At 41.1% G+C, this 22,169-nt stretch overlaps 1 protein-coding gene across 7 annotated transcripts; it reads left to right on the forward strand.

Annotated features, from left to right (window-relative positions):
- Positions 1-393: 393 nt before the first annotated feature.
- Positions 394-19,220, forward strand: LOC112900427 (NAD-dependent protein deacetylase SRT1). Of its 7 annotated transcripts, none has more exons than XM_025969283.1 (15): positions 394-641; positions 8,862-8,997; positions 9,730-9,759; positions 9,844-9,936; positions 10,594-10,713; positions 10,958-11,058; positions 11,174-11,282; positions 12,193-12,272; positions 14,644-14,722; positions 15,156-15,275; positions 15,525-15,618; positions 16,764-16,843; positions 17,143-17,210; positions 17,303-17,405; positions 18,543-19,220. In XM_025969283.1, the coding sequence occupies exons 2-15, from the start codon at positions 8,899-8,901 to the stop codon at positions 18,867-18,869; spliced, it is 1,503 nt and encodes a 500-aa protein (XP_025825068.1). In that variant the 5' UTR covers positions 394-641; positions 8,862-8,898; the 3' UTR covers positions 18,870-19,220. The 7 variants fall into 7 exon arrangements, 6 of the variants coding, with proteins under 6 accessions (XP_025825068.1, XP_025825070.1, XP_025825067.1 ...); XR_003230197.1 differs by lacking the exon at positions 394-641 and adding an exon at positions 17,513-17,600 and having other exon boundaries at positions 8,174-8,997; positions 18,543-18,675; XM_025969285.1 differs by lacking the exon at positions 394-641 and adding an exon at positions 17,523-17,600 and having other exon boundaries at positions 8,174-8,997; positions 18,543-18,675.
- The last annotated feature ends 2,949 nt before the right edge of the window (positions 19,221-22,169 follow it).

The raw sequence follows: 22,169 nt of genomic DNA on the forward strand, positions 1-22,169 counted from the left end.
TATGTTAAATCTCCAGAGAAATATAACAACGACTATACTATCTAACGTAGGCACTGTCAGCATATATTTTATGATGGATTCAATGAAATAAATTTGATATTGTAATGTTATTATTTTTTCTATAAAATTAGTTATAAAATTGGTCAAAGTTGTCTAAATTTAATTTAGGATAAATCCAGTAATGTAAATAAAAACAGAGGCAGCGGTGGCTAAGATTAGTCATGCGCAAAGCTGTCGGAAATAAATGAGATTAAATAACGAGAATGTGAAAAGCCGGAAAGGAATGCCTATTGGGCCTAGTAGGCCGTGTACTCTGGGCCTAAACGAGTGCACATGACGACGGTTCACCGTTCACACACACAGCCGGCGCACCCCGACCAACAAGACACGCACCAGGCCATGTTCCTCCCTCCCCGTTTCCTCCCCCGTCGCCTTGCTGGAGCTGAGGGAGGCGCAGAGCCTTCACCGACCATCCCCGCGCAACCCTAACTCGCACTACAGAGGAGAGTTCGGGGGTCAAGCCCAGTCCCCAGAGGCAGTACCCAGCGGTGCGTCTCAGTGTGGTGGCGGGGCGGCAGGCGGCAGGGCAACCGTACCTGCGGCAAGCGGAGCAGGCTGGCCAGTACGGTGGTCGGCGGCAGGTAGTTCTCTATCCATCTCCCCGCTAATAGTTGCTTGGTCTGGGAATTGGCGGTTTGGGGATTTGGATCAGTGAAAAGTAACCGAATGAGGAATGGGGTTTTCTAAATGGTCGTCTTGCATCTGCGATTGAGCGCTGAAATAGAATTTATTTCTTTTATTCCTTGATTATTTTGAAGTACAAGCTGTAAGCAATTGATTCATGAGTTACTGTTAGGCCTATTTACTGAGTGACACATTTTTTCTGAATAGTGATAGCAGTATGCCTGTCAATATAAGCGTGATATTTATGAGTCATCTTTTGTTTATGGAATGTTATGAGGGACATCATATAGATGGATCATAAACATTCAAGTGTCCTCAAGAATATGAACTCAAACCAGATTTTGATACTACTGATTTTACTACTAAGATCAAGAATTCAAATTGAGTTTTACCTCTATGCTTCATAGAGGGTTACTTAGCTAAGAAGGAAGTGATGTCACCATATATGTCATAGAAGTTATTTGGTTATTCTAGAGGTTGTATCTTAGGTGTTATTGAATTAAGAATGAGTTGTTATGAGTTGCCTCTTAGTTGTCATATAGTTTGTCATCTAGTTGGCTATTAGTTGTCATATTAGAGGTATACAAATTGTGCAAGGCCTTAGAGCCTATAAATAGAGGCAGTGCCCTCAAGTTTTGTAACTCATACATGTACTTTTTTCCTTATGAATGGAACTTGATGTTCGTATTAAAGATCTTGGATTAGATCTCTTCTTTGAGCTTTGAATTAAGCTCTTGCTATCCGTGGATTCGGATTTGACGTTTTGGTCTATATTGTCTCTAGAGTGATATCTAGCACAACACGTTAAAGCTGTTCCTTCAACACTTTTGTGTTGTTTCTACCTATTAGCACCTTACGTGAAGAACTTAATAGGAGGTTTGATCAGCTAGCAGTAATGATTACAAAACATATCCCTGCTGTTGCCACTCAAGGAAATTCATCAAAATAGGAGGAAGAAAGACAGCAACGCAAGAAAGCTAGTATTGAAGCTAAGCTGAAACAACAACGTGCTGCTGGACATTCTAAGCCTCTTGGTGATGGTTCAGAAAATGAAGTGGAGGACCTACATGAAGAGGATGATCTTTATGAACAGTCAAGAAGGAATTTCAGGTATGGCAGTGATACATATAAAGTGAAAGCTGAAATCCGTACTTTTAATGGAAGTGTTGATATAGAAGAGTTTCTTGATTGGTTATATGAAGTTGAAACTTTCTTTGAGGTCATGAACATCAGCCAAGATCGCAAAGTTCCATTAGTTGCATACAAGCTGAAGGGAGGTGCTGGTGCATGGTGGCACCGTCATCAAGAAGAGCGCAGGCTGAGAGAGGAACCTCGTATAAGATATTGGCATCAAATGAAGGCACTTTTGAAGGTTAGATTCTTACCCGCTGATTATGAGCAGATCCTTTTCACTGAATTCCAGAACTGTGCTCAAGGCATTAGGTCTGTTTCGGACTACACAGAGGAATTTTTGAGGCTGCAAGTAAGGTGCAACCTTGCTGAAACTGAAGATCATCAAGTTGCAAGGTACATCTATGGTCTCAATGATGTCATAAGAGATCAGTTGGTCATGCAACAAATTTGGTCAATAGATCAAGCTCAAGCTCTAGCATTGAAAGCTGAGAGACATGTGAAGACAAAGAAGATAACCAAGTCCCAATCACATTCTCACATGGAGGGCTCATCGAAAGGCTGTCCTAGCAAGACGGATAGTAAAACTACTCAATCAAAAGCAAAGCAATCTGAACCTAAACAAGCTCCCAAGAAGAATAGAGCAAGGAGAAACCCAAATGTCACCAAATTCTATAAGTGTGGTGAAGGACATGTATCCAGCAACTGTCCTAGGAGGAAAGTTGTCAACACTACACGCCATGAAAGCGATGATGACAGCGACAATGGTGATTGTGAATATGAGGTTGAAGTTGAGGAAGAACAAGACCTTTGTGAGGAGGAAGGTGACGAAGTAGTATGTGTAATCCAACGTCTCTTGTGCTCCACACCACAAGCTGACAACACACAAAGGAAGAAGATATTTGAGAGCAACTGTGAATGGCAAGGTGTGCAAATTGGTGATTTATAGTTGCAGTTGTGAGAATCTAATTTCTCAAAATCTAGTTAAACACTTGAAGCTTGACACTCATGATCATCCAAATCCATATACCATTGGTTGGATCAAGAAGGGAGTGAATATGAGGATCACAAAGCAATGCAATTTGCCACTTTCTTTAGGCAAATATTATCGCTCAAATGTGCTATGTGATGTAGTTGATATGGACGCCAACCATGTTCTTCTTGGAAGACCTTGGCAATTTGATGTGGATGCTACACATAAAGGAAGGGAGAACATTTGTTCTTTCATTTGGAATAAGTGCAAAATCGTCATTCTACCTAACAAGCTGGATGGTTCTACTTCTAAGGTGGAGGAAAAGAATATGTTGACCATTTCTCATACTTGGATTTTTTAGAAGACTTAAAAGAAGGCGGATTTATGCACTGCACTTATTTTTAAGGGAGAAGAGCAACCTACTGCTGAAATTCCAGCAGAGGTTCAGGGTCTCCTATCTGAATTTCAGAGTATACTGGGGGAGCCTCATCACTTACAACAGATGAGAGGAATTTAGCATCGAATTGACTTAATTCCTGGTGCTAGTCTTCCTAATCTGCCACACTACCGAATGAGTCCAAAAGAGCATGCTATATTGAAGGAAAAAGTAGAAGAATTGCTGCATAAAGGACATCTTCGTGAAAGCATTAGTCCATGTGCTGTACCAGCTTTGCTCACACCAAAGAAGGATGGTTCTTGGCGTATGTGTGTAGATAGTAGAGCAATTAACAAGATTACATAAGGTACAGATTTCCTATACCTCGTTTGGATGATATGTTAGATCAATTGAGTGGGGCAAAGGTATTCACTAAACTTGATTTGAGAAGTGGCTATCACCAAATCCGTATCAGACCTGGTGATGAATGGAAAACAGCCTTCAAGACCAAGGAGGGGCTGTACGAGTGGCTTGTTATGCCATTTGGACTTTCAAATGCACCAAGCACTTTTATGCATTTGATGAATCAAGTCCTTCGACCCTTATCCCAATTTGTGGTGGTTTATTTTGATGACATCTTGATCTATAGCAAAGATGAAGATGAACATTTTGAGCATGTTCGAAAGGTAGTAGAAGTTCTGAAGGAAAATGAGCTCTATGTTAATTTGAAGAAGTGTGTCTTCTTACAAAAGAAACTTCTTTTCTTGGGTTTCATCATAACAAGTGAGGGTATTCATGTTGATGATTGTAAAGTTGCTACAATAAAAGAGTGGTCAACTCCAAAAACTATTACAGAAGTTAGAAGCTTCCATGGTCTTGCAATTTTATAGAAGATTTGTGAAGAACTTCAACACTATTATGGCACCAATTATTGAATGTTTAAAGAAAGGAAAATTCCAATGGAATGAAGCTGCTGAAACAAGTTTTAAAGAGATTAAAGAGAAGCTCTACAAGCTCCAGTTTTGGTTCTACCTGATTTTAGCAAAACTTTTGAGCTAGAATGTGATGCAAGTGGAGTAGGCATTGGGGCTGTTCTATCCCAAGAGAGAAAACCCATTGCTTTCTTTAGTGAGAAGCTAAGTGAAGCAAGGTAGAAATGGAGTACATATCAGCAAGAACTCTATGCAGTTTTTAGAGCTTTAAAAACATGGGAAGTTTATTTATTACCTAAAGCGTTAATTGTCTATACTGACCATCAATCCTTGGAGCATTTTAGAAACCAAAAGCATGTAGACTGCATGCTAGCAAGATGGGCAGCATACTTGGAAAGATTTAATTATCTCATTATGCATAAATCTGGAGCAACCAACCGCATGGCTGATGCATTGAGTCGGCATGCTTGCCTCCTAACTTCTTTTGAAGCTGAACTTCCGGGTATGGATCAGATTAAGGAATTATATGAGAATGATGATGATTTTGGTCAAATATGGCTAAAACATCTACAAGGACAACCACTAGGTGAAGAATATGGGGTGCAAGATGGCTATCTTTTTAAGAATGATAGGTTGCCAAGAAGCTCTCTATGTGACAAGCTAATTATAGAACTACATTCAAGTGATCTTAGCGGTCATGTTGGGTGTGACAAGACCATAGCCAATCTGCAGGAACGCTATTACTGGCCACAACTCAAAAGGGATGCTGGAAAGTTTGTTCAGAGGTGTCCTGTGTGTCAAACCTACAAAGGCCAAGTTCAAAACACTAGTTTATATATGCCATTAGCAATACCAAGTGCACCATGGGATGATTTATCAATGGACTTTATACTTGGCTTACCAAGAACAAGGCATGGGCATGATGTAGTTTATGTTGTGGTAGATTGATTCTCTAAGATGGCTCATTTTATTCCCTGCTGGAAGACAACAGATGCTCATCATGTGGCTAATCTTTTCTTTCGAGAAGTAGTTAGACTACATGGTGTTCCAAGGTCTATTGTTTCAGACCGAGACAGCAAATTTCTAGCTGCATTTTGGCTTACATTGTGGGAGCAATTCAACACTGAACTGAAATTTTCAAGCACAGCTCATCCACAAACAGATGGCCAAACTGAAGTAGTGAATAAGTTTTTGGGTAACTTAATTCGCTGCATATGTCAAAATAAGAGGTATAAATGGGATTATCCTTATCTCTTGCTGAATTTGCTTATAATAATTCCCAGCACAGATCTACAGGCAAGAGTCCATTCTCCATTGTTTATACAAAAGTTCCAAGGCATGTGGTTGATTTACTGAAACTACCATCAAGGGAGAGTTCAAGATCAGCAATAACCTTTGCTGACAATTATTCTGAGCTGTTTAAGGAAGTTCATGATGTCCTGGAAGCATCAAACTAGAAGTACAAACAACAGGCAGACAAGAAGAGAAGGCCAATGTCATTTGAAGTGGGTGATCAAGTGATGGTATATCTTAGAAAAGAGAGATTGCCAATAGGAGTACATGGAAAATTACGGCAAAGGAGATGCGGTCGATTTTCTATTTTGAAGAAGATAAATGATAATGCTTACGTAGTTGATCTACCAAGAGAAATGAATATCTCCAACACTTTCAATGTGGCTGATCTAACACCCTATCATCAAGAAAAAGCACTTTATGAAGATAACTCGAGGCCGAGTTTCAATCAAGTAGGGGAGAATGATGAGGGATATCATATAGATGGATCATGAACATTCAAGTGTCCTAAAGAATATGAACTCAAACCAGATTTTGATACTATGAGTTAGAAGAGAAATCTGATTTTACTACTAAGATCAAGAATTCAAATTGAGTTTTACCTCTACCCTTCATAGAGGGTTACTTAGCTAAGAAGGAAGTGATGTCACCATATATGTTATAGAAGTTACTTGGTTGTTCTAGAGGTTGTATCCTAGGTGTTATTGAATTAAGAATGAGTTGTATCTTAGTTGTCATATAGGTTGTCATCTAGTTGGCTATTAGTTGTCATATTAGAGGTGTACAAGTTGTGCAAGGCCTTAGAGCCTATAAATAGAGGCAATGCCCTCAAGTTTTGTAACTCATACATGTACTCTTTTCCTTATAAATAGAACTTGATGTTCCTATTATAGATCTTGGATTACATCTCTTCTTTGAGCTTTGGATTAAGCTCTTGCTATCTGTGGATCTGGATTTAACCTTTTGGTCTATATCGTCTCTAGAGTGATATCTAGCTCAGCACGTTGAAGCGGTTCCTTAACACTTTTGTGTTGTTTCTACCTATCAGCACCTTGGAGCGTTCCTCCAATTTAGTGTGCTGCATCAAATGTAATGCGCTCTTAACTGTTTCAGGGGGAGTTTGGTAGAGCTCCGCTCCCTGATTCTCCTGATCCGCTCCCTGATTCTCCTGAGGAGCTGATTCTCCTGATCCTGCTCGAGAATCAGAATCAGTTTGTAAAATCGTTTGGCTGCAAAACTGATTCTTATGCGCTGATTACCTATAATACCCTCCGCTACCTATTCTTTTATGAATTGTGGTTGTATAAAATCTGGAATAATATATATAAATATTACATGAGTATTTAAAAGGCATCTAAAATTCAATTAAGAGCGTAGAGTCAACCCGAACACAATATAAAGGTCTAGAGTCAAACAAAATACAATTAAGGGTCTAGAGTCAACCCAAATACAATTAAAGCCCTTCATCCAACAAAATACAATTAAGGGCCTAGAGTGAACCGGAACAAAGACCTAGAGTCAACCAAAATACATCATACTTGTAAAGCAATCACCTTGCCTCCCAAATTGCTGTAGCTAGGTCATCACGAAACCTATTCATGTTCCTACTGCTAGAAGCTGTGGTGGATGTGTCGGACGCATTCTGAGGAACATGTCTTCTGTATCGGTTTGGAATTGTAGGAACATAGTCAGGGTCTCGATCACATTTTTGAAAATCCTCATCAAGAGCATAATTCTCGCGGATGTAGTTATGAAGGCATATTGTGGCAGCAGCAATCATCATTTGCTTATCCAATGGATATGTCGGCATCTTAAGAAGAATCCTCCATTTCATCTTCCATACACCAAATGTGCGCTCTACTACATTGCGAAGACTTGAGTGCAAGTAATTAAACCTCTCTTGCTCACCATTAGGTACTGCGCTATTCCTCCATTCTGTAACATGGTATCTCTGACCTTTGTAAGGAGCCAAATAGCCATCTCTGTTTGGGTAACCAGCATCAACAACATAATATTTTCCTACGCTGGCGCCGGCGCTGGCCTGCCCTACTTCCCCCCCCCCCCCACGCGCGCCGGCGTTGGCCTGCCCTGCTACCCCCCCGCTCTCCCCACCACCCCCCCCACGCGCGCCGGCGCTGGACTGCTCCCCCCCCCCCCCCGCGCGCCGCCGCTGGCCTGCTCCCTCTCCCCCCTGCTCTCCCTCCCCTTGCGCAGCCGGCTGTTCGTAGGCCTGCCCTGCTCCTTCTCCCCCCCGGCTCCTTCTCCCCCCACGCGCAGGCCTGCTCCCTCCCCCCCCTGCTCCTTCTCCCCCCCGGCTCCTTCTCCCCCCACGCGCAGGCCTGCTCCCTCCCCCCCCCTGCTCCTTCTCCCCCCCGGCTCCTTCTCCCCCCACGCGCAGGCCTGCTCCCTCCCCCCCCCCCTGCTCCTTCGCCCCCCCGGCTCCCCCCCCCGCGCGCAGCCGGCGCTGGAGTGCTCCCCCCCCCACGCGCGCCGCCTCCCTCTCCCCCCTGCTCCCTCTCCCCCCCTGCTCCCCCCCCGCGCGCCTGCTCCCTCTCCCCCCTGCTCCCTCCCCCCCCGCGCGCGGGCCGGACGCGCGCCGCCGCGGGCCGGATCTGCGCCGCCGCAGGCCTGCTCCCTCTCCCCCCCCCTGCTCCCCCCCCGCGCGCGGGCCGGACGCGCGCCGCCGCGGGCCTGCTCCCTCTCCCCCCCCCCCGCGCGCAGCCGGTGCTGGACTGCTCCCCCCCCCCCGCGCCGGCGCTGGCCCCCCTCTCCCCCCCTGCTTCCCCCCCCCCCCCCCCGCACGCGCGGGCCGGATCTGGGGCGGCGGCCGGTCTACAGGACGGCGGCCACATCACCTAGCGAGCCACCACTGCTTCGGGCGTTTCTGTGCGGAGCAGAAGGGGGCCGGAGTGGAGGTGCCCGCCGGCGGCTGGATCTGGGGCGGCGGCCGGAGTTCAGGGAGAGGAGGGGGCGGACGGAGTAGGGGGGCGGCGGACAGCTGCTGAGCGTGTGCGGGCGACTCACGGGGAGCGAAGGGGGATCGGGCAGGGGAGAAGGGCGCCTGGTTTTGTTCAGTGGCAATTGCGGGTAAATAATCTGCAAGTTGGTGGCGAGGTCTGTATCGTCGTTGGTTGAGAAGCGGTTCCAGAGCGCGGGGGAGCGGGTTCTATCCGATCCTTGCGTTCAACGTAAAAACAGGGATCGATTCCCTTGCTCCCACGAAGAATCGCTCCTCAAGAAACGTTGTTTGGCACGGATCCTTGGATTCTCAGCGAGAATCGGGAGCGGGGAGCCGTGCCAAACTGGCCCTCAATCGACCTTATGCCTATTTTTTAAATAATTTATTTATATTGGAATTGTGACACTATGAGTCTACTGTGTAAGGCATTGGACTTGTGGGTCCTGCCAAGCATATACCCTATTGCAAATTTATTTAGATCTTCACTAATGGAACCAAATTATGTGGTCTTAGACTGAACAAGGAGGCAGCGAAGGAAGCTTGAAAAGAGATGTCATTGGGTTACGCGGAGAAGCTGTCCTTCCGGGAGGATGTGGGTACTGTGGGAATGCCCGAGATCTTCGACCCACCTGAACTAGTCCAGAATAAGGTCAATTTCTATGGACTATTTTTGTCCTACTTACTTAGATTTATGGATGTAAATGCTTTAATATGCCATGCTGCAAGCAAAATACGAGTACATTGTGCCCTTTGCGAGTCGTACTGTTAGTGCACTTTAGTTTATGATAGTGACTTCTAGACATTCGTTATCTTAGGCTATAATTGAGCTACTGAAAATGCTTTGTTGGCGATAAGTATGGTGTAATCATTTTAATGAGTGCTTGTTTTCTAAATTATATGAGATTAGGTGATGTTTTGGTTCGCGCTTTCACGAGAATTGCTTTTCCCACATTTTTTTTTGGTGTGTCTGACTTCCAGCCTGATCTTGTTAGATGACTGAGAACATTCCTCAGGGTATGGTATGTGATGGCATGAATTATGTCCTTCTTTCCAATTAATTCCTTATAACAAGAAACCTGGTTCTTGTTATTAAAGGGAATAGATTTTTTTGGAAACAATACTATGGGATTTGTATTCTCTTATGTGGGAATTTTCTGTAAGGTTGTTGCCCATGGACTAGGGCACTGAGGGAATCTCTATTGTCATCAGTTCTGACAATGCCATACTATGAGTCTATGACACCCTTTTGAAAAAATGTAGTAAAATGAACTTGTAATGGCACAACTCCATGTTGTTTTAATATTTTTTGTATAAGGATAGTGTTACATCAAATATTTTGTGTTGTTTGATATTTTTCTTTTTCCCTGGATTGTTGATGCAGATAGAAGAGCTTGCAGTCATGGTGCAAAAGGTAGTGCTACCTTTTTTGTACTCACTTAAACTCTTAGTCATGATTTCTCTATCTCAATTGCATTAATTTCCTTTCTCAATGCAGAGTAAGCATTTAGTGGTGTTTACCGGAGCAGGGATATCAACTTCATCAGGGATACCTGATTTTCGAGGGCCCAAGGGTGTCTGGACCTTACAGGTAGTGCTGGTGTCTATGTTGCTTCCTCTGAATATGGACCTCTTAGCGTGTGAAGCTATTTATTTCACGGGATTTTGTGATGCTTAGTTGCTAGCTAGACTTCCCTGCATTAGTTGCATGCCATGCAATCCATATTTTTTGTGCATGTCAATAATGTACGGAAATGTGTTCCCATATGGTTATGATGAAATGTGTTTCCATATGGTTATGATATGGAAATGTGTTCCCATATGGTTATTATATCTGACTTGTTCGCATCCTAAAAGTTATACTCTTCTGGTTACAAATACTAACATCCAGTCAAACTTCTGAAAATTTTACAATTAATAACTTTTTAATATTTAGTTTGGAAACTCGAAAGTCACATTTGCATTTTTGTCTTGAGAATTGAATCCTATGTGTTTGTTGGATTATATAAATACTCGTATATTCTAACAGAAAGTAGTGATCATAAGCACACATTGGAAACCATCTCATGTGCAGAACATCAAGTTTTTTGTTCTTTTTTTACCGGATGGAGCGCATTATGAAATGCTTGCTGTCTGATGATGTTAACAAACCACACTTACAAATTTGCATACCTTCCCCACATAATATACTACGTTTCATGACGAACCATTATTTGAATAAACAATTTCAATGCTGTATATGTGATAGCGTGCAGGCAAAGGTGTTCCTAATGCATCGCTCCCTTTCCATCGAGCTGTTCCAAGCTTGACCCATATGGCACTAGTTGAATTGGAAAGAGCAGGACTTCTGAAGTTCATCATAAGCCAGGTGTGCACTAGGTGTAGTGCTTCATTGATTGTATTTCCAATACCATGACGAGAAGAACTTGTGCTCTGTTGAAAGATCAATATGAGCTGGAGATATTCTTCATTCTTTCATCTTGCTGCCAAGGAGTTTAAGATACCAAAATCTTAAACATATACAATATACCAATGCACTCTTATTTTTTTTTTTGTTGTTGCAGTATTCTTCTATGTGTAATCTGAGGAGTCTGTAATTCTGTATTTTCCAGAACGTTGACAGTCTACATCTCCGTTCTGGTTTCCCAAGGGAGAAGCTGTCTGAATTACATGGAAATTCTTTCAAGGAGATCTGCCCATGCTGTAAAACTGAGTATGTTTAGTTTTACTTATTTATACTACACATTATTGCGGAGTATGTATCTGTTGCCCAAATAGTTGCCTTTTCTTTTCTTGATTTATTCAGGAGACCCTTCTCTTTTTTGAAGGTACCTTCGTGATTTTGAGATTGAGACAATAGGACTGAAGGATACTCCGAGGCGTTGTTCTGACAAGAATTGTGGAGCTAGATTGAAAGATACAGTTCTTGACTGGGAAGTAAGTACTACATCTTCGACCTGTTAAGTAAGCTACAAAATTTCTGTCTAACAAAATTATTTCATTTGTCAGTTAGAAGTAACCTTCGTCAACTGGAGGTTCTTTGAAACAATATAGATTCTATTCCATTGACCATAGTGTTCACTTAGTCCCTGCTATAGAAATTGCATATTTCTCTTTAGTTATGGACCTTATGGTTATCTTTTGATTAATGCCCGTTTAGAACCCTAGTCATCCCTGAAGCCATTAGTACCTCAAAGTTGCTTCACAACCCATAGCCGATGTTGGAGTGTATTGAGCCCATGGGGCATTGTGGCCCATAGGGGCCCATGTATATTCATCCTCTATACCCTGTTTAGGGTTTTTGGGAATGCAGATACTCTTCCTCAGCCAACACAATATTTAATGAGGTCACTTGAGTTCTTGAAATAATTGTTATTCACGTTGTGTTCTCATGTGTTATAAATGAAAACCATTTGTGTTGCAAGAGAAGCATTTTGAGTGGTACTTCAATAGTTTCGTGTCTCTAAAAAGGTGAAAAGCGAATCAATGACTTAAGTTGCAAAAGCCACTGTGCCAATACTCTAAATATTGCTTTAGGGATTGTGGTTTCGGTCTTCAGGTATTCATAGCAGCAGAACTCGTGTGTTTTCCTGTGACAAACAATCATGCATTCTTGTAATTACAATGGAACTTTCTATGCTCCGTAAGGATCAGGATTCTACAATAGTGGCATGCGTAGCATTATATTTATTAGAGAAGTGTCAATTTTGTAAGAACTTGTATGTTCAATCCAGTACTAGATGGGCTTTTATCAGTTTAGTCATGGTTTGCTGAATGCCATCTTGTATATTCTTTGAAGTTGTGCTAGTTTCATCTAATATATAGGATCGTAAACACAATTTTGCAGGATGCTTTACCCCCTGAGGAGATGAACTCTGCCAAGGAGCATTGTCGATCAGCTGATCTTGTCCTTTGTCTAGGAACTAGGTACTGACCATTATGTACTATCATGTTATTGTTGGAATTGTTTTTGCAGGTTCTTTCGCTGAAATTAGTACCGCTACAAACTTTTTGACCTGGCAATTAATGTCGATACTTTGGTGATAATTGATACATCTTGTAGTGTTGTCTTCTCATATTTGTCTAAACAAGAAGTAAGCAAGGGAGTGGTGGTTGCTATGGCTCTCCAATTGCTTTTGTCAAGGGGCAGTTGTTCATATACAACTCCATTGAACCATTTGCAAACCTAACGCTCAAACCTTGGACCCATAGCTATCATTGTGAAACACTGTAGTGTGCTCAATGGCCTGTTGCTACATTCCTGGGACTGTGTGGCTAGAAGTGAAACTTTTGCAATCCTATCTGATGGCATATGGATCACTGCCTGGCGGAACCCCATAACGTTGCAATATTCTTTGCCTCACCCATTAGATCAGGTGGTCTCTTCCTTCTTGAATGAACCATATGTTCCCTTCTCTGCCTAGGCTCCTACCCTTCCAGCATTAGTGCTTTTTTGCATGATTTGAGCTGGTGTCTTCTTTTGCAATTTCACGTCTCCTGGTGATTTGGCTGCATAATGGTGGATTATGTTTCCATTGTCAAGCTAGCACTTCCTGCAACTCATTCATGTACTTCTGCTACTGCCTTGATATCTTTGTCACTGGCTTGCTAACCCTAGGCAAGAAAGTATAATGAATATTTCAGATGGCGGCACGGGTAGTGAGCATGGTTGGAGAAGTTTGATATGAGCTGTCAGTGAGAAGGGGTGTCTTAAGTAATGCTATGCTGTCAATTGATGATATTGCTGGAGCTATCGAACAAACTTGTGGACAGTGAGAGATCCGGAGTTGTAATTTCCATTGTCGAGGCAAAGGTTGATGTGGACAAAGCTGTAGTGATGTGTATTCTTTCCTGATTTTTAATTTGATTGCCAGGAATGTGACAAGTGGACAATAGATAATAGAAATTCCTAGAGTACAAGGGTCAAGTAAAATACTTTACATGCAAGATTTAAAACTACACAAGTTGGTGTTAGATCGGAGGGGCAATAATGCATGCATGTTTGTCAGTCCCTAGTTAATGTAGTTAATTAAGAAAGTTCTGTAAACATGCCACATGTTCAGTGTTTATTTTCTTCAAGAGAAATATACAAAATAATGGTTTTAAAATCACCTACACCACTAGACCATGATGCACCATTTTCCTGGTCATTCAGCTAATTGTTAGACCTGGTGACATTACATTTTGTCTGTATAGGCAAGGTATATTGCGGTGAATAATAGATTGGATTGATTAGAAGACAATGGTTACATATATAGGGGTGAGGGGAGATCTTGAGGCTTATGGAAACAGAACTGAACAAGATCTCCCCGTTATCTCTAACCAAACTGAATCAGGAGAGGGGAGCCACTGGCCATAACAAGGCCTAGGCTCGGACCCACACACACAAGGCACAAATATGTCTAACAGTCTGGAATGTTGTGGTGTCACTTCTATAATACAAATGGCATTTTGACAAGTTAAGAGGAGAATGCCCACTCAGTGTCCATGCTTGTAGCTGGTTAAATGAGAGTTTGTAAGTGCTTGCCAATAGGATTGCAATAAAGTGCTATTTTAATGTCTTTTAGGGCAATTGCAAGCAGTTGAAGCCATCCTAGTCTTTTCTTAGGTAAGATTAAAATGACAATGACCCAAAGCTGTTAGACCAGCCTGGCTTGCTAATACCAATTTCTGCATCCTAGCTCTACTGCTGAAGGTTTCAGATTTTTTTTTCTAAAAGATTTCTGGGCCTTAGGTAGGAGCCAGAGTCCAGCTGTCGCATGTGATGTTTCTCTTTTTTTTCTTTGCATTCTTAAAAAATTCAACTGTGAACAACTTAATGCCAAAAACAGCTCAACGTGACAAGCTCTAGCCGGGAGCTACATTCCTGGAACATATTTTTTCCACCAGCAGCCAGGTGGGTACAGCATTCCTGGTACCCACTGAGTGGTATTTGACACCATCTATTTTGATGCATCAAAAGATCAACACTTAGATTTTATATGTCTGCTTGCACTGACGGGGTGCAGTAAAAATCACTTGTTTTGCCAAGGATAAAATGCATGCTGTAGGAATGGTACTGAGGCCACAACAAGACTTGCTACCATGAGCATGCATATGTTTTACACTAATCCAATTGATGGAATCATGACTGATCACTCTTGGACCAATTTTATTGATTTTGCTTCACATCAATTCATTATGCTACTTTGGTTCAGTTATAGGTTAGGAAATATCCAATTGCCTTTGCTTGTTGAATGACTTTATGCCAATATGCCTTTCCATCTTGTTTTCATTCCCCATATCCAATACTATGCAGCTTGCAAATTACTCCTGCATGTAATATGCCTCTGATGTCAATCAAGAACGGTGGGAGGGTGGCTATTGTAAATCTTCAGGTGCATGCTATTAATTTATTCTTGATTATCTTCAATATACAGAAAATAAGCACTAAATTACATGCCTAACTCAGTATACATTTTAAACTTGCCTTTCATAAAGTTAGAATTTTTCTCTGTATCACTATATAGACTACACTTGAAGTCGTAAGTGCCATTATTTTCCATTGATTAAATTTGAATCAATAGAATATATGTGATTCATTTGAGAGTTCTGGTTGTTGATCCAATATAATCGCTTAAAATCTAGTCTTGAACACAAAAACAAATATTTTCATTCTGATTCTGGGAAATTAAAATTAGGTGACATGCAATTTAGGTTGGGTTTCCTATGTATTCCAAGCTCGAAACTGAAAATATGATACTGCTATATGATTATTGCTGACAAATGCATGTTCAATGGTTTAAAATGTTATTTCCCCTTCACTTTCAGGCAACTCCAAAGGATAAAAAAGCAAGCCTTGTCATTCATGGACTTGTAGATAAGGTAGCTGTTACCTTGCCACTTATCCAAGGTGTAAACACAACGCAAAGGAGCTGGAATGTGACGACTGTAAGGGAGGCACATTAAGAGGCGAATGAGGCCATAGATGATAACCTTTGCATTGAGAATATACTGATCCTTGCTTTACTTAGCGATAGTCTACAACTCCTCAAGGGTCTTAGATGCCCACAAAAGTATCTCTGGACCAAATATTATTTCTTACTACTTATCCTAAATAAACATCCCAGACTCTTATTCTAATCACACTGATATCCGGCAGCTTATCTCCTAACAATAATTTAACTGTGTTGAAAACAGGTAATAGCTGGAGTCATGAGCAAGTTGAATCTGCGAATTCCTCCATATATACGAACTGACCTTGTTCAGCTAACTCTCCGTCATTCACTAAAAAGTGAGCTCATCTTACTGTTTCTCGAAACATTGTTCTTATCTAGCTTCTAAAAATGCTTACAATTGTGTAAAATAAATCAATTTAGTGAACAACATGGAATGATTAGCGCATAGTCACAGTAAATGGGATCGAGGTTGCGTTCTACAACCTGGAACTTCATCCTGATTTGTGGGTGTGGTCAACGAGGGTCCATTTCACGCAGGTATGCTGCACCATGCCACAGGATTGTGACTTGTGAGACAGAACACGAAGAGCAGTACAAAAATCCCCTTCTTAGTTCTTACAAACAAGGTGAAGAAGTTTACGCAGATTGAGAGAGTTTTTGACGAGAAGCCATGAACTCCGGCTAAGGCTCGACCATTCTCCAGCGAAGGGAGGAGAAGAGGAAGTGGGATGGGATGTTGCAAACAATGTCGAATGGGAACCTGTGGCAGCAGATATGGAAGTGACGGAAGTTGGCTGCTGCAGGGAAGGAATGAATTGGAGGGTGGTGGTTTCGTTGTGACGGGAGGCGGCGCTGTGTTGTGGAAGGAAAAGGACCAAGGAGAGAATGATAGCTGCTGGCTCCATTTTTGGAAAACGATCGGTTTTGACTGGAGTAGGGCTGGATGACTTGTTGATCCGATGACATGAATATGTGAATGAATCCCGCTCTGTCACTATGTCACTATGCTGGCTCACTGACTTGGAATCCTTAGCGTCCCTTACCACATCGCAAACGAATTGTCCTTAGGAGGTGTGCCCTCATTATACCCTAGTATGGTTTTCAAGTAGACCCACATCCCGTAATTCCATTCCTTGGCCTGATGGGCCTGGCTTTCTGGTGAATATGGGCTAGTGTAGCCAAAGTGACCTATTCACATGGTTTTCAGCAAGAGAAGATTTTGATATTTTCTTTTGCAAATGTTGTGGTCTCAGTGCATTGTAAAAGCACTAGAAGTGGTGGTAACTTGTATGATTTTTTTCATCCATGATTTGGAAATGATTTTTTCTTGACAGTAAGATCTTTCTGTTCATGTATCAACACCATTTATTTACCGTGCTGCAAGAATTAATGGTTTTAACTTCTTTATATCTTATGTGAACGTGTACCAGTTGCATTCCCCCCTTATATTGCATTATTGTTTCTATTTTTTTTTTTGCAGAGAAATGTGTTAGATGGACTCTCCGAGTAACCAGTATTCATGGCCTCCGAGCACCATTGCCATTTATTCAGTCAATTGAGGTTGTGCCATCATGACACTTGTAATTTATCAACAATCTTATGTTGCAGTGTTCTTTATGCACTTTGCTGTCATTATAAACTTGATTAAGCAGATATAATGTCACATTGAGGTTTAAGCAGAAAATTGCATGTGCACTAGTGGCTAATAGTGTAACTGTACTGCCATTGCAATCCGCTGCTGCTCAAGGAACTATACTTGTGAAGTTTCTGGAAACTTGACCCTATAGGATTTCCCAACAAATATGTGTGTTTAATAAAAATACTCAGGTTTCTGATTAAAATTTCTAATCTATCACCAGGTTTCCTTTCCAGAAAGACCTGACATGAAGCCTGTAGTGCTTAAGGAGCAACCATTTTCTTTGCAGAGGTAAAGTAGAGGGGAAAGATTTCCAATCAATGTATTGCTCCCGTATGTTTTATATGCTGTGCTTCACAGAGGCGAATTGCCTACTTTTGTAGGGAAACATCCATGAATAGATCATTTTTCATGCTGTTGAAATTGAACTTCAGTGATGGCTGCAGCTGCTTGAGCTCATCAATTGGATGGCCTGTTGATTTTCAGGTGAGTAGCTACTGGACACTCTTTTCTTCCATTTTACACTGGCCATAGTTGACATTGTAATTATAATGTGTATTTTTTTCTTGATTGTGATTTACCTTAATTGTAAGGCTCTTGCAGAGGCACAGGCAGAGAAAAAATGACCACTCTGTAGGTAGGGGTTGCTGCCAGTAACTACTAACTAGCCTTACACAATAGGTGCCATATTTTTCTTTTTACAACCATCCTGAATTTCTGAAGTCCCTCTCTGTTCAGTTATTGCTATGTAGCCTTCAGTGCCATGTATATCCCCTTATGATCTAAGGTTTGTTGTGACTGTTTGTTTGTAGATAGAAGTGCTTGTGAATTGTGGAAGCATTGTTGCATTGAAAATTTGAAACTCGAATTTATATTGAAAATCTCTGGATGGTTTTCTTCCCAATATTTCTGGTTATCCCCTTATGATCTAAGGTTGTGGGCAACTGTTTGTTTGTAGGTAGAAATGCTTGTGAATTGTGGAAGCATTGTTGCATTGGAAATTTGAAAAAAAAATTGAATTTAAATTGAAATCTCTGGATGTTTTTCTTCCCAATGTTTCTGGTTACTGACATTGACATTGACTTGAAGTCTCGATACTTCAAGTGCTTGTGGTTAATGTTGATATTCATTTTTGTGTGTGTGCCTCAACATCTCATTTGACCTCCATTCTTTAATGTACAACGCCATTCACTTTTTTCATCCGTTTGACTTTTCCTCTTTTCTATAAATCTACAAGTCAAACCGAAAGTACATTTGATGATAGACCTAATGGTACTTATTTTACTTAACTAATTGAGTAAGTATTGTTGGTCAAAATTTGAGAGTCAATGGTTTCATATATTACCTATGGATTAACTTATATATTTTACATGTGCATCCTCACATGTATGTAGTGCTTGCTTTATTTTTATCATACCTAACACTTGTGTGGTGCATGTAATGAAGTTGGGTAGCCAGGTACAGAGGTAGCAATTTGGTTGTGCCTCCTGTCCTTGATAGTTTGCTACCTGCTACTTCTTTACATTTTGGACTAGTTCTTTATGACTATCTTGTGAAGGTTTTGATTATCATTATGTTGATCTGTTTTGCATAACATATTGATGACAAATTTTATCAATGCAGAAGCAAAAAGACAGCTTTGTTAGAGATAGAACTCTCGTCATACGGGAGTTGCAATGTGCTGCGGAGCATGAGTCTTGCGCTGGGCAACAAGAGATTCTCGAAAGGGAGTGCTTGCCAAGAGCTGAGACCGCTATTCATGCAATCGTGACAAACATTGTTAGTTACGACATGGGAGATGACAAGGTTCCACTACCCAGGGACTCTGGAATGAACTGTGGCAGCAGCAACCCTGCCAAACGGAACATGGAAGGCACTGGTTGCTATCCGGCAGCAGCGCCTAAGAAGCTCAAGTATTTCTTTCTGAAAGATGAGAAGCTAAACTGCTAGAAAGGTAAATGCATAGAACATGGATGTTTGTTTTGGTTGTTAGACTAGATAGCATAGATGCATGAGAAGTTGACATGCAAAGGCTGAACAGCTCTTTTGTTGCATAGGAAAGTTGGCAGACATTTTGTATGATACAACTAGCGTAGGTTGGCTACCTCATGTTGGGAAATCGGGTGAAACACTTGTAGCATATTGTAGAGCTTCCCGTGTTAAAATGTTTGCGAATCGAGTGACTGCTGTACTGTCCTCGTATTCTGCGTGGTGGTTATCGATGAACTTATAAGGCGTCCTAGTCTTTTTGTATCCCTTCTGGTCGATCATTTAACATTCCATGGCACCTAGTGCACATCATGGCATTTTCCTGACCAAATGGCGTGCAAATTTTTAGCAGAAACAGAGAAACTGCTTAGATTGGATTTTTATGGAAAGTGTGCGCTATGCAAAAAGAAAAGTCCTCCATGATTGGTGATCGTTCGTCCATCTACAGCGGGTGTATTTGTCATAGGTAAAACCCAGTGACGGATGCAGCGCCCATGAGCCTAGTAGTAGCAGGGGCTCCTTCCAATTTCTTCTTTCTTCTCTTCTCTTTTTCTGCCTTCTTTCTCAAAAATCATAGAGGGGCTAAGGGAGCTCTATTGTTCGAGAGGCAGTAGGGTGGCTCGAGCCCTGCCTGCCCTACTGCTAGATCCACACCTTGGGAGAACCTATTATGATAAAAAAAATAGGTATGTGTGTAGAAGTGGTTGCCGGCCCTACTGCTAGACCACATCTTGGGAGAACCTATTATGATAAAAGGAATAGGTATGTGTGTAGAAGTTGATGTTGCCATTTATCGTACGCTTATGCATTGCGGGCGCCATTGCAGCTCCGACTGATTAAAACATTTGAGTAATTGCGCCTCAACGCTTTTGCAAATTTGTTTTAACTGTTTACTTATATTTATTGTGATGAGCATGAAAAGTAAGAGGAAAACGATGTTTACGTACATGAGCCTTGTGCCCTAGTCCATCGACTGAAATTTGTTGAAGATTTTGTCCACTACTTCAGGCTGGCAGCATGCATCTGAAGATTAGCATTATTACATTGACACCTTGTTGGCCGACGCACGAGCTTACCGACAGGGTTAAGGTCATGGAGACCCGAAACTTTATACTACCTCTGTTTTTCATACAAGCTAGTTTTAAATATATGACGTTAAGAACGAGCTACTTATTTTAAAGTAAACAACCATATGGTATAGCACTACTGCAGCCATTCCCTTCACCGCTGCGACCAAACACCCTTTCACCGGCGGTTTGGGGTGTGTGGGTGTGGGTGTGGGTGGGGGGGGGGGGGGGGGGGGGACGTAAATTTATAATGTTCGTAAGTTTTTTTTATACCCAAGCACAACATCTATAATTTTGCACATGTTATATGCGAAATGTGCATCCAAGGTGATTTAAAATCGAGACCTCATGCATCATGCGACCTATCCATACCACTACCCTATTTAGTCACATGTGACAAGTGAATGGATATTATTCTTTTATATTAAAATTTCTAAATCTTGTATAAAATTTTTACACACTAAACCTCAAATGAATATGTTGTCAACTATAAAATTTTAGATCTTATTAAGCACTACAACTTTGATATTGATCTTTTTCCATCTAAGGTCGATCGTTTGATAGGTTTAAATATTTATATTGAAGATCTGGGTATATAAATAATTTTAAAGAAAAAATTATCAACTATAAAATTTTAAATCTTCGTCATTTGATATACAGTCCTTTGATATAATTATAAAGTTTATCTTCATCCAATTTCATATGAAAAAATTAAAGAATTTGTACCGATGCTAGGTTTTCAATTTATAAAGAAGTTGGGGATTGTTACTGTTCGCTTATCATCGTTTGTTCGTATCAAGAACTAGCGGTTGGTAACCGGCGTGATGGTAGTTTCAACTTTCATCTCCGGTTTGTAACTCAAACCGGCGGGATATCAAGGATGGCTAAATCTGTAGTAGTGTAAATGCATGTAGTTGAATAAGATATTAGGTTGAGATTTCTTCATTTCGAATCATGATTGGCACATTTAATAAAAAGCGTCGCATAATAGATATTTCTAAGGGGTGGATCCCATCATCTTTGCTTGGAGAAGAGAGCATGGCACTATAAAAAATAATTTGTAGGGATATTTTATTATTTTAGGGGTGGGTCAAAAGATAACCGCTCCTATAAATGGAGCGCGGTTAATGTAGCATCCGACCCGCCTCTAGAAAAAATTTTAGGGCTGGATGACGCCATTACCCGTCCCTACAAATGGGCATCATTTTTAGGGACGGATGATGGCATCACCCCCTAAAAATGGTATTTTTAGGGGGCGAATGATGGCATCACCCCTAAAAATGGCATTTCTGGGGACGGGTGATGGCATGACCCCCTAAAAATAGTTCCACACAAGAAAATTCATAACTTTTTCATATAATCTCGGATGAAGTCAAACTTTATATTAAAATTGTAGAGAATGATGAGATCTAAAATTTTATAGTTGATAACTTTTTATTTAAAGTTATTTAATGGTCCAAAAAATTATTATGAACCTACGTATGGCTATAATTATATAGGATCTCATATAACTCAAGTCATACTTTCAGGTTTCAATAATCTTAACCTCTATATACACTAAAATATACTTGGTATATTTTTTATCTATAGTTCACAATAATCATAATGTAGAAGTTTCACTTTTTTTAATTTGTTTTGCTATATGGAAAGATTAAAATGAATTTTTGGAATAAAATTAAAAAATATTTTTAGGGGCTGGTGGTGGCATCACCCGCTCCTAGAAACGGATTTCTACGGGCGGGTGATGGCAAATCAATTTTAGAGTTAATATAAAATAATAGCATACTCGTAGAGTCACAAGTGACTATACAGTATGGTGGAGAGGCTTGAGATATGCGGTTCGAACCTCGGGTGATGCAAGTGTGCGTATTTGATCAAAAAATTGTAACTCGATAGTACAGGGGCTTGTGGTGGCTGGTTGGCTGCAATTTTTTTCTTTTGCTGTTTTCCATTTTTTTTTGGAAATCGATTTCTGGATCTGGTCACATCGTGACCCACCCCTACAAATTATTTTTAGGGGCGGGCGCGATACCCGTCCCTAAAAATCGTATTTTAAGTTGTAAAAATTAGGGTGGATCCTGTGAGACCCGAGACTACGGGACTGCGTACATAACGTAGTTCATACCGGAATAGGGGATAGGACATGTCCTATGCCTTATCTATGTTGTACTCTACTCGCATGCGAAGTAGAACT

The sequence above is a fragment of the Panicum hallii genome, chromosome 7 (assembly GCF_002211085.1).
Source record: "Panicum hallii strain FIL2 chromosome 7, PHallii_v3.1, whole genome shotgun sequence".
Lineage (NCBI taxonomy): Eukaryota > Viridiplantae > Streptophyta > Magnoliopsida > Poales > Poaceae > Panicum > Panicum hallii.